Raw genomic sequence first — 12,772 nt, forward strand, 5'->3', positions numbered from 1 at the left:
AACCCAAAACCATGTGCAGACCACCCCTCACACAGTGCCCCAAGCCTCTTGCTGCTTGCCCCCCCCCCCCCCCCGCGCCCCGGGAGCCTGGGGTGAGGACACACCCCTCACCCCCCACCCCCCACTGCCCAACCTATGCTCTCCCTGCCAAGGTCTTGATGGGCAGGTGGGCCCCGCCCCCAGGCCGGGCGCCACCTCTGAGGCATAAAGCCCGCCAGGGCAGCTCCTGAGGGACCTCTGCCATCTGCCATGAAGGGGAGCAGCACCCTCCTACTGGGGGCCCTCACCCTGCTCTGCTCCTGCGGTGAGTCTGTGTGCTTCTCTCAGCAGGGTCCCTGTTTGGGGGATGGATGGGGACCTGGGGAGCTGAAAACCCAGGCACTAGGCCCCTCACAGTGATGGGCGGCAGCCGGTGAGGTGCCGACTGGCCTCCACCACAGAACACAGATGTGGGCAACGACCCTGACGCCCCCGCCGACCCCAGTCCCCACCCAGCCCCACCCCCACCCAGCCCAGCCCCAACCTCTGCCCCAGCCCTAGCGTCACCAAGCCCGATGTCACCAACCCAGCCCAGCCTGAGCCCAACCCTCCAAGCCCCATGTCAGCCAGCCTCGCATGGAGGGGAAATTCCAGCTTCTTTAGGGGTCTGACTCCTGCCCTAGAGATGCCAGGAAACCCAGAGTGGAGGGAGGGAGGGGGGTTCCGGGTGACAGGAGCAGTCTGTGGGCCGGTAGTGTTGGGTGGTGTTAGGGAGGAAGATCTGGGGGAGGAGAGGCTGGGTAATCATCGTGCAGGCACGATGGGAGGTGAGGGGCAGGTGAGATGGGAGTTGATGCAGAAGGTCTGGATGCCGAGGCTGGAGTGCTGGGAAGTCCGGGGTCATGGGCTGGAATGCAATCCTCCTGTCCTGGTGTCATCCCGCTCCCACCACACAGGGCTGGCCACCGGGGAGGACAGCAGTGAGTTTTTCATGGAATTCCTGCAAACGCTGCTGGTGGGGTCCCCAGAGGAGCTATATGAGGGGCCCCTGGGCAAGTACAACGTCAATGCAGATGCCAAGGCAGCACTGACTGAGCTCAAGTCCTGCATAGATGGCCTACAGCCCATGCACAAGGCGGAGCTGATCAAGCTGCTGGTACTGTGGCTGGGGGGTGGGGGCACCCAATTCCCTAAATGCCTGCAGCTGCAGCAGGACCCACGGCTCTGGCCTACTGGCCCTCCACCAAATGCCATGGCTCCTGATTATCCCCCCAATGCAGCCTACCACCCCTACAGACAGCCGACCTGCCGCAGTCAGCAGAAGTGGATATCCCAGACCTCACTCCCCACAGAGCACCCTTAGCCTCCCCTACACACACATCCACGCAGGTGCACACACCACTTCCCCAGCTGCTAGGAGAGGACTGGCCGAAACGTGCTAGAGCCTACTGTCCCCCAGGGGCTGGCCTGGAGCTGCCTGCCCAATGGAAATGGGGCTTTCTAGTTATTGGTCACCAAGGATAGGACCCCTCTGGGCCCACACCTGTCTGCCTTCCAGGTGCAAGTGCTGGGCAGTGAAGATGATGCCTAGCAGACCCCAGTCATGGCTCCAAGCAGCCACAGGACCAGCTACACAAGCAGCCACAGGACCCACGCCGCCCCATTACCACTTCCCCATGTGTGAATGTATCCTAAAACTGTTCAATCAATAAAGCCTCCTGCAGCTCCCGTTCTGGCTTCTCTCTCTCCCCACACTCAGGGCACAACTACACGCACATGGAGATTCACATACACAGGGTCACATCCACAGAGCATGCACATAGAAGTAGCCCCACACAGAGGGCAGACCCACCAGATACCCATGTGGACGGAGCAAGACAGACAGGCAGGTGGGTGGACACAGGAAGGCCTGCAGAGGCAGTGGTGGGGCGCAGGAGCAGTGACTCAGAGCAGGCAGGGACAAAGTGCCCCAGGCAGAGGACATGGCCAAGACTGGGAGGTCAGGCTGGGGGCGCTCTGCATCTGAAGGCTGTCATTCCGAGATAATAAATATACACTATGGCACAGCTCCAGGGGTTGAAAGCAATCTCCCCAAAGTCACCCAAGAAAAGAGTCTACCTGGAAGAAATGCAGACCTGAGCCATAGCCCCAAGAGGAACCTTGACAAAGTCAAGAAGAGAGTGCACCTGCTCTTGAGGACACCCATGCTCTGAGGGGTGGGCACAGCCAGCAGTGGCCCAGGAGGGAGAGCAGGGTCTGAGAAAGGTTCCACGGGAGAGCATCAGCTCCCCACCCCAACTCCCCAACCCTCACCTTGGATCCCAGGATCTCAACTGCTAGAGCCTTCCTGTGTCTCAGTTCCCCCAGATCAGTGGTCTTCAATGGGGGCAGGGCTGACTAGGTTTTTCTCTGCCCCTCACAACTTTCGGTCCCCCGCCACTCCAGTTCTGGGCCCCACGGCTTCCTTGTCCAGTACAGAACCTTGCTGTCCCTTTTCCTGCCCTCCGAGCCTCTGCCCCACCCATTGCAATGAGGAGCGGAGCAAAGTCCCGACCTGAACCATGCGTGGTGAGGGTGGGGGTTCCCTGGGCAGAGGCCATTGTCTCCATCACACATAGTGATCTAGAACTTGCTGTCCCACAGAGCCACATTCTAGAGCTTGGCGGCTAGGGCCCCTCCCCAATTCTCCAAGCCCCCTGGGGAGAGGAGAGAGAGGGAGAAGCTTACCTCTCCATGCCCCTTTTTCGGGAACTCCCTGGCACTGAGGCCGGAGTGACGGGACCGCCTCTGAGGAGGCTTGGTCCATAGGTTGCTCTGAGCGCAGCTCCCGGACCAAAGAGGTGAGGGCCCCTCTGGAGCGGCCTGCCCCCCACCCCCCGCCCCATGGCACAGTCTCAGCCAAGAAGTTTCCCACCTTTGCCCACTGCTCCTTGCCCAGTAGTGCCTAGGGTCCTCTGAGTAGGAGAAACCTGCCCAGAACCCCCTTAGAGCCAAGGAGGGGTGGTCTCTGAGGGCTGGAAGAGACAGCCCTTCTGGGCATGTACACGAGTGTCTGGAGCTCCTCCTCCTCTTGGGGTTGGTGGGGGCAGAGCAAGCCCACTACTCCAAGCAGAAGTTCCGTAAGTCTGGGCCCCAGCTCAAGACCTCACTGAGGAGACTGTGGCCTGAAGTTCTGCCCATCAGTGGGGACAAAGCAGGGATGGGGTGAGGAGTTGGGTCTTCCCAGCACCTGGTCAACCTCCCGTCCATGGACAGAGCCAGCCATGGCAGAGGAAGTATGGGTGGGCACCTGGAGGCCCCATCGCCCCCGGGGGCCCATCATGGCCCTCTACAGCAGCCCAGGACCCAAGTACCTGATTCCACCCACCACGGGTAAGTGCCTGGGAGCCTGGAATGGGACTGGGGTGGGGACAGGAGCAAGGTCTGAGGTGGGCTTGGGATGGGCCTGGGGAGGGTTGGGGAGGGGTCCTGGTCTGAGCCTGGGGAGGACCTGGAGAGGGTCTGATGGGGGTCTGGGGAGGGCATGGGGCAGGCCTGGGGTGGGTCTGAGGAAGGTCTGGGGGGTGGGGGGCCTGGGGCGGGCACTGAGGAGGCCTGAAGAGGGTCTGGGGGTACATGGGCTGGCCCTGGAGTGCCTGGGATGGGTCTGGGGAGGATTTGGGGGATCTGGGGGAGTGCCTGGAATGAGGCTACGGCAGGCCTGGGGAGAGTCTAGGGACGGTCAGGAGGGGGTCTGAGGGGTGGGTGTGTGGGATAGGGCTGGGGAGGCTGAGGGCACATCCCTGACTCCCAGCCCATGAACCCCTCTGGGGACAATAGGGTGGGGAGAAGGATGGTGTCTGGCTCCAGGATGCTCAGAGGCCCTGCCCCACAGGCTTTGTGAAGCACACACCCACCAAGCTGCGTGCACCAGCCTACAGTTTCCGGGGGGCCCCCATGCTCCTGGCAGAGAACTGCTCCCCAGGGCCCCGCTACAGTGTGAACCCCAAGATACTGAGGACTGGCAGGGACCTTGGCCCCGCCTACTCCATCCTGGGGCGCTATCGCACCAAGACCATCATGACCCCTGGCCCTGGTAAGTGACTGTGGCCCACCCGCAACCGTGCCCAACCCTGCTGATAGTTACTGCGTGTCCTGTCAAGGTGAGGGTGTGAGGGAACACAGGCATCCTGGGCCTCCATTCCCTTCATTTTCCTCACAAGGGGCGCCATCAGGCCCAAAGCAGCCTTGGAGACCCTCAGGCCCAGCTCTGACCTGAACTTTTCTTGGCCTGAGTCCCTACACCAGGCCTACATCAGAGCCTGCCCTTCCTCCTCCAAAGCTGCACCTGTCCCCCTGATTCCTGCAGTCCCTGGACACCCCGTGACCAATCTCAGTCACCATCTGTACTGGGGTCGGAAGCCCTGACCTGCAGTGTTGGGGGTTTTCCTTGACCCCCTGAGCAGGCCAGCAGCCTGTCTGCATGGTCCTTTCCCTCCCAGCACACCCTCCACTCCTTTCCCGAGCCAGGTGACTACTTTCCAGAGAAATCTACCAAATACGTGTTTGACTCGGCACCCAGCCACTCCATTTCTGCCCGGACCAAGACCTTTCGAGTGGACAGCACCCCAGGTATGCAGGAGCCCTGACAGCCACCATCCGACCGGGTTGGGGATCCTGACGTGGGCGGTGGGGGAGGTGGGGGAGACAGGGCAGCCTGATGGCTGCTCTCCTGGAAGTGGAAAGCCCCAGGGAAGGAGCCATCTGAGACTCTGGATGCAGGATTCTGTCCAGCCTGAGACTCAATGCCCATGCACCCCGCAGGCCCTGCCGCCTACATGTTGCCTGTGGTAATGGGGCCCCACACTGTCGGCAAGGCCTCCCAGCCCTCCTTCTCCATCAAGGGTCGCAGCAAGCTGGGCAGCTTCAGTGACGACCTGCACAAGGCAAGGGTCCCCCGGCCAGGGCGCAGCACTGTTCATCCCCCAGAGGTGGCCCGTCTGGCCCCTTCCCCCAGACCTTGGTGCCACCAGACTAAAGCCTGTCAGCTCTTCATGGTCTGGGTGCCTGCCACATGCCTGGGACCACCCTGCACCCCCCCACACACACACACAAGGTTACAGTCTAGGGGTGAGGAGGGGCAGACAATGGACAAAGATGCAGACAGCAACAGTGCTGAGGAGGGTTGAGCAGGGAAGGGGCTTTATAGAATGCTGCGGGGAGGGCAAGGAGCAGCCTTTGATAAAGTGGCCTGCGGGAAGATGGGAAGAAGAAGAAAAGCTGTGAGATATTTGGGGCAGGAGGGCTCCAGCTGCAGAAATAGCCAGTGCAAAGACCCTGAGGTGGGCACATGCCCGGGAGCTTGAGGAGCCTGGGGAGAATGCCAAGGTGGCGTCACAGCACCGCTGACCTTGTCCGCCCATCCCACCGCCATCAAGTCCCGCAGGACAGAGTCCCAGCTGGAAAGGGGCCTCTCTAGCACACACCAAAGGGACAAGCCTGGGACTGGCACACACTGGGTGTCATTGCCAGAGCGAGGCTTCTGTAGAAGGGCGATGTCCCGCACAGAGAAGGTCATCCCCACAGTGCGACTATTGTCTGGGGACAAAAGGGACCCCTGACACACAGACACACAGTGGCTCAAGCTGGAAATCCACTGCCCGATGCTGGCCCCCTATCCTTTGGAGTCATGCCCTGACAGCTGAGGTTGTCTGAGCCTCTTTTGCCTCCTAGACCCCAGGTCCTGCAGCCTACCGCCAAACGGATGTGCAGGTGACGAAGTTCAAGGCTCCACGGTACACCATGGCAGCCCGGGTGGAGCCCCCAGGGGACAAGACCCTCAAGCCAGGTCCAGGAGCCCACAGTCCTGAGAAGGTCTAGGAAGAGCAGGGCCCAGAGGGGTGGGGTGAGGGGTGGGGGGTTACAGTGAGGAGGGAGTGGGGATGGGGATGACATGGCCCAGAGGAGGTGGGGGTGGTCACGACCCAGTGGGGAAGGGTAGCAGGGGCACCACCCAGAGTGGGTGGGGGGGCACAGCCTGGAGAGCAGGGACCACGGGCCAGAGTGGTTCAGTTATTGGGGGCACATCCCAGGGAGGTGGGGTTGGCAGGGGCAGAGCCGGGGGGGGGCGGGCACAGGCCAGAGGAGTAGCCGGGGAGCAAGCCCAGAGTGGGTGTGGTGGGGAAGGGCCTGTGAGGGTCACAGTGGCCATGCACCCCTAGCATGGCATTCGTGGCACATCCATTGCCCCAGCTGGCAGGTTCTGCCTCCCCAGAAACCGGTGACAGTTAGTATGTAGGGCACTCACCACACACGGGCCTCTGTGTCTAACCTGGCAGCGTGGTCTTGCTGCCTGTCAGCCTGGCCCAGCTTCAGGAGGCATGGGGAAGCCACTGTCAGCAGCCCTGGCCCCCGGGAGGGCAGAGCCCGTCGGGCGGGGCAGGGGTGCCAGCTCTTCTCACCGCCTCTCCTCTCCCAGGTGACAGTGACCAAGCCCTGCGCCCCCGTCGTCACATTTGGCATCAAACATTCCGACTACATGACACCCCTGGTGGTGGACGTAGAATAGCCCTGGCCCCCACCCTACCCCGTCACCCAGAGCCTCTGCACATCATGCTCCCACAACAGATGCCCTGGGTCGTGGGCTCGGGACACCTCCACCAGCTGGGCTGTGGCCAGCCTGGCCCTGCAGGGCAGAGCATACTTGTTTGGACAGTTGTGGCCAGTTATTTTTTCTATGATGCTTTCCCATTTGCTAATCTCATTTCCTGCTGTGCCCAGATATTTAATAAATCACAGATTGCATTAGTAATGAGTTTGTCTTGGCAGTAGAATCAAGCTTTCCCAGAAAGGGGCTCCTGCCTAGGTGGTTGGGTCCTATCCTGGTTTCCAGGGCCTGGGGTCTGAGCAGAGAGGGGGGCTTGGGATCCTTGGACACCCTGCCATGTCGGCCCGCCTAACTCCGCCTTGGGCCCTGCACTTCACATTCCGTTGTACACTCCAAGAATGGTCACACCAGCATCCGTCCCCTTCCATAGTCTCGTCCCTGTGTGACTGACTCTCCCCCATGAGGTCTGTGCCCCTCCCCTTGAATCTGGACTAGAACCTGTGACCACCCTCAGTAAGGTGATACTGCATGACCTCTGAGGCCAGGCCATACAACATACAAAGGAAACAGCTCCTTTGTGGAGCTAGACAACCCCCTCCCTTTGCTCATTCCAACACCAGCCACCGTGGTGTGAGCTCAACACTTGGTGAGGCCGCATCAGCATCCAGGCAGTAAGCACACCAGCACCAACTGCAGGCACATGACCAAGCCTTCAGGTGTCAGCCGCCCCAGGCTCAGGTCTGCCAGCCAAGGCCCGTTCTAGGCAGAGGGCCGTCCCTACCATGCTGGTCTCGAATTCCAACCACACTGACCATAAGACATAAATTATTTTAATTGTGACTAAGTTTTTTAAGGTGATCTCTTAACAGCAAAGGCCACACAGGAAGCACAAGGACGTGGGCCAGGAAGGGGGCATCTGAGTAAGGCCAAAGACAGGCATTTCCAGAGGCTGCCTGGAGTCCAAGGCCAGGCCTTGAAGAGTGGAGTGTGGATTTCACCTCAGCCCTGGGGAAAGGCTGCTGTGAAGCCCGCAGGGTGGGTGGCCCCGAGGGTCATCCCTGTAAGCCCACCAGCTGTAGCAGTACGAAGTACAGTATGGCCACTGACCCTCACTCAGCTGGGACCACGAGGCTGTGTTCTGCGTACCTCACGTCTATTTACTTAACCCTTAGGGGTGGTTACAGAAACTTGACAGAGACCACCCGCCGGGGGTGGGAGGGAGAAGTGAGGAAGGGTGCAGAGACGTAATAGAACCAGAGGGGAAAGGAAGTAGGGTCCAGAACACCAGCGTCCATGGCCAGTCTGGGGACCAGGGTCAGCTCCAGATGAAACCCTCAAGCACCCAAGAAAATGACGACACCAAAGATTGTTTACTTCATGAAGCTGTTTATTCCAAATCTTTATTGTTAAATGCCTTGTTCTTGAATTGTGGGATAAAGCCTGGCAGCGTCTCCTCACTTGGCACAGGTCGGGTCCCCAGGTCCTTTTTGTTTTAGTGGTTTCAGGGACCAACGTCAGCAAACCGCGCTTACGCACAGGAGTAGGTGCTGAGCGCCCGAGGCGGGGCAAGAGGAGGGCAAAGGCTCTGACAGGTCGGCAGCAGAGCTGCCATGCCCCCATCATGGAATCCATCCCAGTGCAATGAGAAACAAAATGGTAAACCAAAAGTAACTAAAACCCAGACCCCAAAATAGCTGGAAGGGCCACAAAGAGCTATGAAGTGGAGGCGGGGAGGCAGAGATGGGGGCTTTAGGAGAGAACATTGCGGCTTGAGGTCTCAGGGGAACAGCAGAAAGCACTCATCAAGACTACCCGAAACACAAAATCTAAACCAGCCTGCATCGAATCCGTAGTGTGGTGAAGCTCTCACAACTGAGCCATGTTCTCAGGAAGAGGTCAGCACCACAGGCCCAGGGGGGATGCAGGGTGTGGGTCCATCTGCAATGCCACCAGACGGAGACACTACACAGGTCTAGTAAGCTTGGTGACCAGTGGACATGCCCCCGTCACAAGATTTAACATGAGATGGCTAACTCAAAGCCACAGTGCATGGGGACTGGGGAGGGAAGCAGGACCATGGGGGCCTGAGAAGGAATGTCAAGGAGTCAGGGGAAACACCAAAGCCCCACAGACAGGGAGGCAGGTGAGCAGACCTCCCTGGATGAGAAACTAGCCTCTGGAGGGGTAGGGGCATGTCAGAACAGAGCACTCAGAAGTAGGAAGGTAGGTTCCCCCTCCTCCAGGAGGCCGAGCAGCCCAGCAGGTCCAACGCAAGAAGAGTGCTACAGTGACCATGTGAGGAGGGGCCAGGCCTGCTGGACAGACAAGGGACGCAGAAGGGAGAACAGGGAACAGCAGCAGTGCTGACGGTGAGGTGACCAGAGTTGGAGACCGCGGCCGACGTGCGGTCAGTGTGTGTGAGTCACACCAGGGGCCTGCACAGCACACAGTGTGGGGCAGAGCCAACAGTCCTCTGGGAGTAAGCGGGAGTGACTGGGCTGGCAGAAGACGTATTTATGCACAATGAGGGTGCCGACACCTCACCGTGGGGTGCGAAGCCGCTGGCCCAGCTGGGCCTGTGCTTTGGTTTGTGTGAACGTGGGGCTGGCCAAGTGGGCAGTGAGGGCCCAGGGAGAGACGGGCACGGAGAGCAGTCTGCAGAGGCTGGGGATGAGGGAACGACTAAGAGTTCCCTTAGTAAGGGAATACTCACTGTTGAAGGGCCTCACATGGTGGAGGGGAAGCTGCCTGGTGACCCTCAGGAAGTGACCCATGGGTCCTATGAAGAGAGTCCTTGTAGGGAAGCCTCCTGTCTTGACCCACAGAAGGCGCCTCCCCAACACACATTCCGCCTAACTCTGAAACGCCAGAGGGAACTGCTTCTAGAGGTCTGGTCTCCCAGAAATACATCTTTGGTGTTGGCTAGATCTTGAATCCTGAGAAAATAGGAGTTTCTGCTCCTGGATACAAGACTGTGAGATCCAAAAGGATCAGGGCCCAATGCCTCCAGCCAAGGTTGCGGTCCACTTCTTCATCCACAATACCCTGCCCTTCCCCGAGGGTCTGGAGGGCAGGCGAGGCTCATCTGCCCATACTCAGCAGCCCTAGCCAAGAGTAGCTGCAATCTCCGAGCTGAGGAGATGGTGCTCAAACTTCACAGCCAAACCCCCATCCCATGTCAGCTCCAGGCACCTCAGGCATCAGATGTGGCCTTACCCAGAGACATGGATAGGGCAGAGCCTTGAGACGTCAGAGCCCCAAGGGACAAGGGAAGGGCTGCTGGCCACAGGTAGCCATGTCCAGGATTTCCAGAGCCTCTGGTACCCAGAGTAGCACAGGGCCTGGGCCTTGGTTTCCCCAAGGGAAAGAGACCCTTACACACACGGGACCAGCCAATACGAGCTCACTCGGTCAGAGGCAGCCATGAACGCCAGTCACAGAGGAAGAAAATTCCTAAGCCACGATCATCATTTCAAAGGAGTATTTTGCAGGTAGGTCCTCTGGAGCCTAGGACACCAGGCAGGGGAAGACCCTGGTTGCCCCAGGCCCCACAGAAGTCAGCTCCTGGTGGCTCATGTCCTTGCCCTTGACAGGAGATAGGAGAGAATGAAGAAGGCCACGATCAGGCCCACGGCCATACCACATAGAAGCTTCCGGTTGTCTCGCCCAGACCTCGCCATTGTGGAAAAGCGCTTCACGCTCCCTGTGAGCAGGCCTGTCATGCTTGTGAAATCCGAGTCCTGAGGGAGGAATCCCACCAAGGTCACACAGGGGCAGCACTTCCACGACTGCCACGCAGGTGCCAAAAGCAACACCAGGGGCCTGCACAACAGGCAGCGTGGGGCAGAGCTGACCGCGATGCCCGCGCACACTGCAGACCCTTACCATGCTGTCCAGGTACCGGTTCTGGTCTTCTGCGTCCCTATCGATGTCCAGGGCCAGCTGGTCAGGACACAGAGGGGGCAAGGTCAAGCCAGAGAACACACACTGGATGGCACCTGACCCCCCAGGAGACCAGCAGACCCTGCCAACAACTCTGCCAGGCATAGTGCCACCAGCAGAGATCAGGAGATCCAGGTGTCACCTGGGCCCCACACACCAGTGCTGCCATGGATGAGACAGGGAAGATGGGAACAACCTGAAACCCTTCCCAGCCTCTATCCTCCCTCTGGTCCCCACTCCAGAGTGCCAGGTAGAGATGAAGGGAGGACCACCACTGACCGATTTGAGCCTGGTGACCTTGGAAGCCAAGCTGTCGGCCATCCGCTTATTCTCCCGGTCTAGAATCTCCTCCACAGCGGCGGGGCTCTGAGCTGTGAGAAGGGAGAGTCTGAGGGGGTGCATCTACCTGTGAGCACTGCCCTTGATCCCTGCACATCAGCCCTTTGTGGCCTCAGGGCTCTCACTCCAATTCTATCCGGACAAGCTGGAAGTCTCAGGGGACTGGGCTCACGTCTGCTAAGCAGGTCCAACCCTAAGCCAGGGTCAGCCGCATGGACTTCACACATGACAGCCTGTGTGAGCACTTGCCATGTGAGCACCTGTCCTGTGAACATACGCCAGCCAGAATGGACAGGCACCCCAAAGGGTTCAGTCCTACCAGCACTTTCTGATATTGTGATAGAACCTGTAAGGTCCCTCCACAGATATCATCAGGATACATGGGACCTGTCCTCAGAAAAACAATTAATTCTGGTAGGGACATACGATTTAGGAAGAGCACGGGGGAGGAGGGGGGACAAAAAGGCCCCTGCAGGGACGACCCGTGAACTGGGTCCTGAACAGCTGACACGTAACCAAGGAGGAAACAACTGAGCAGAGTTCCGCAACACCCAAAAATAGGGGCTGAGGTCGATCTAGGTCTGCTCACCTCTGCACCCTACACCTTACACGGCCCCCAGAGCACGATCCATGCTGAGACCTGACACGTGACTAGCACTAAGCCAGGTGATTCCGAATTTCTGTGACATCAGGTGGGTCAGAACCACCTCCCCCCGCGGGCCGGACGCCTCAACGGGACGGATCCAACCAGGGCACAGCTCTACGAATCACTGATGGGTACACACCCCAAAGGAAGGGATGTTAACATCCTACCAACCACTTCACGTTCGTTCATTCCTTAAGTCAGAAGAGCCCAGCGACACCGGCATCAGCACCCCACCTCCCGGGTGAGAACAGGGGCTCTCAGAGGACGTAAAGCCCCCTCCCCCAGCGCTAGCTTCCGGGATCTGTGGACCGCCGGAGGCCCCAGGCAGAACGACCTCGGAGGGCCCCCGCGACCCCGCCCTGGCGCGGGCGGCGCGGCTCCGCCCGCCGGCAGCGTCTCCTGCGGGCAGCCCCGTCGGCGACGGCCGGCCGCGCCGCCATCCGGCTCGCTCCCTCGCGCTCACCCCGAGCCCAGTCCGCCATCGCGCCCGGCCCGGCCCCGGCCCCTGCCCCGGCCTCCGTCAGCCGCGCGGCCGCAACCTCGGCAGACGTGGCACAGTCGCAGGGAAGACCCCCCGTCCCCGCCTCTTCCGCTCGGGCCCGCCGACTTCCGTCCGAGGTCGGTTTCACTTCCGGACGGCGGGAGGGGGCGGGCCGTTAGGGCTGTCCCTGCCAGTGACGGCAGGACAGACACTTCTAGTGGCCAATCGCGCCGAAGGCGGGGTCAGGTCCTCCCTGGGGAGCGCTCCCAGGCCCCTCCTCCCGCGCGAGAGGCTGGAAGGGGGCGCGACGGGCCCCAGTTACTGCTTGTGGGACAAGGTGGAGACCGGCGCCTGCAACGGGCGAGCGCTGCAGAAGATGCAGCGGTGAAGCATTCTGAAGGAAAACGTGGCCAGAACGAGGGGCGGGAGTGTGGGGGTAGCGGGGACAGTAGGAGCCAGTGCTTCTCGCCGCCGCAGCTGGGCACTGGGAATGGGAGGGGACGTTCAACAAAGGCTTGATGCACCGTGCATACCGACCCAGCGTACTGGAGCACTGGCTGCGTGTCGTCTAGTCCTCCGACAACACCCTGAAACGGGAACGTGCATCACCTCTGCCTTTCAGAAGAGGAAACTGAGTCCAGGCCACACTGTATGTGGGTTACACACGATCAGGCTTGACTTCATCCTGACCCTTCCCCACTCTCCCCTTTCTTTAAGCTCCGAGGATGTCTGTTTTCTCCCACCGCGGCCGTTCCCATCTTCGCACTGGCCGCGCCTTTTGCTTTGAACGACTTTCCCC

General features: G+C 60.1%; 3 protein-coding genes across 5 annotated transcripts; 2 read left to right on the forward strand and 1 right to left on the reverse strand.

The window, feature by feature from the left end:
* Nucleotides 1-249: 249 nt before the first annotated feature.
* SCGB1C1 (secretoglobin family 1C member 1) lies at nt 250-1,570 on the forward strand. The gene is made up of 3 exons (XM_045892519.2): nt 250-304; nt 936-1,135; nt 1,538-1,570. The coding sequence occupies exons 1-3, from the start codon at nt 250-252 to the stop codon at nt 1,568-1,570; spliced, it is 288 nt and encodes a 95-aa protein (XP_045748475.1).
* Nucleotides 1,571-3,242: 1,672 nt separating this feature from the next.
* Nucleotides 3,243-6,526, forward strand: CIMAP1A (ciliary microtubule associated protein 1A). Of its 2 annotated transcripts, XM_045892520.1 has the most exons (6): nt 3,243-3,351; nt 3,854-4,054; nt 4,489-4,590; nt 4,783-4,904; nt 5,692-5,832; nt 6,437-6,526. In XM_045892520.1, exons 1-6 carry the CDS (start codon nt 3,243-3,245, stop codon nt 6,524-6,526), a joined length of 765 nt encoding a protein of 254 aa, XP_045748476.1. The 2 variants fall into 2 exon arrangements, with proteins under 2 accessions (XP_045748476.1, XP_045748477.1); XM_045892521.1 differs by lacking the exon at nt 5,692-5,832.
* A 1,405-nt stretch (nt 6,527-7,931) lies between these two features.
* Nucleotides 7,932-12,111, reverse strand: BET1L (Bet1 golgi vesicular membrane trafficking protein like). Of its 2 annotated transcripts, none has more exons than XM_045892911.3 (4): nt 11,956-12,111; nt 10,787-10,878; nt 10,451-10,507; nt 7,932-10,305 (listed from the first exon to the last, which is right to left on the reverse strand). In XM_045892911.3, the coding sequence occupies exons 1-4, from the start codon at nt 11,972-11,974 to the stop codon at nt 10,138-10,140; spliced, it is 336 nt and encodes a 111-aa protein (XP_045748867.1). In that variant the 5' UTR covers nt 11,975-12,111; the 3' UTR covers nt 7,932-10,137. The 2 variants fall into 2 exon arrangements, with proteins under 2 accessions (XP_045748867.1, XP_064431976.1); XM_064575906.1 differs by lacking the exon at nt 11,956-12,111 and adding an exon at nt 11,660-11,939.
* Between the last annotated feature and the right edge of the window lie 661 nt (nt 12,112-12,772).

This window comes from Mirounga angustirostris, unplaced genomic scaffold (assembly GCF_029215605.1).
Source record: "Mirounga angustirostris isolate CCGP_5_RB_7025 unplaced genomic scaffold, mMirAng1.0.hap1 SCAF_13, whole genome shotgun sequence".
Lineage (NCBI taxonomy): Eukaryota > Metazoa > Chordata > Mammalia > Carnivora > Phocidae > Mirounga > Mirounga angustirostris.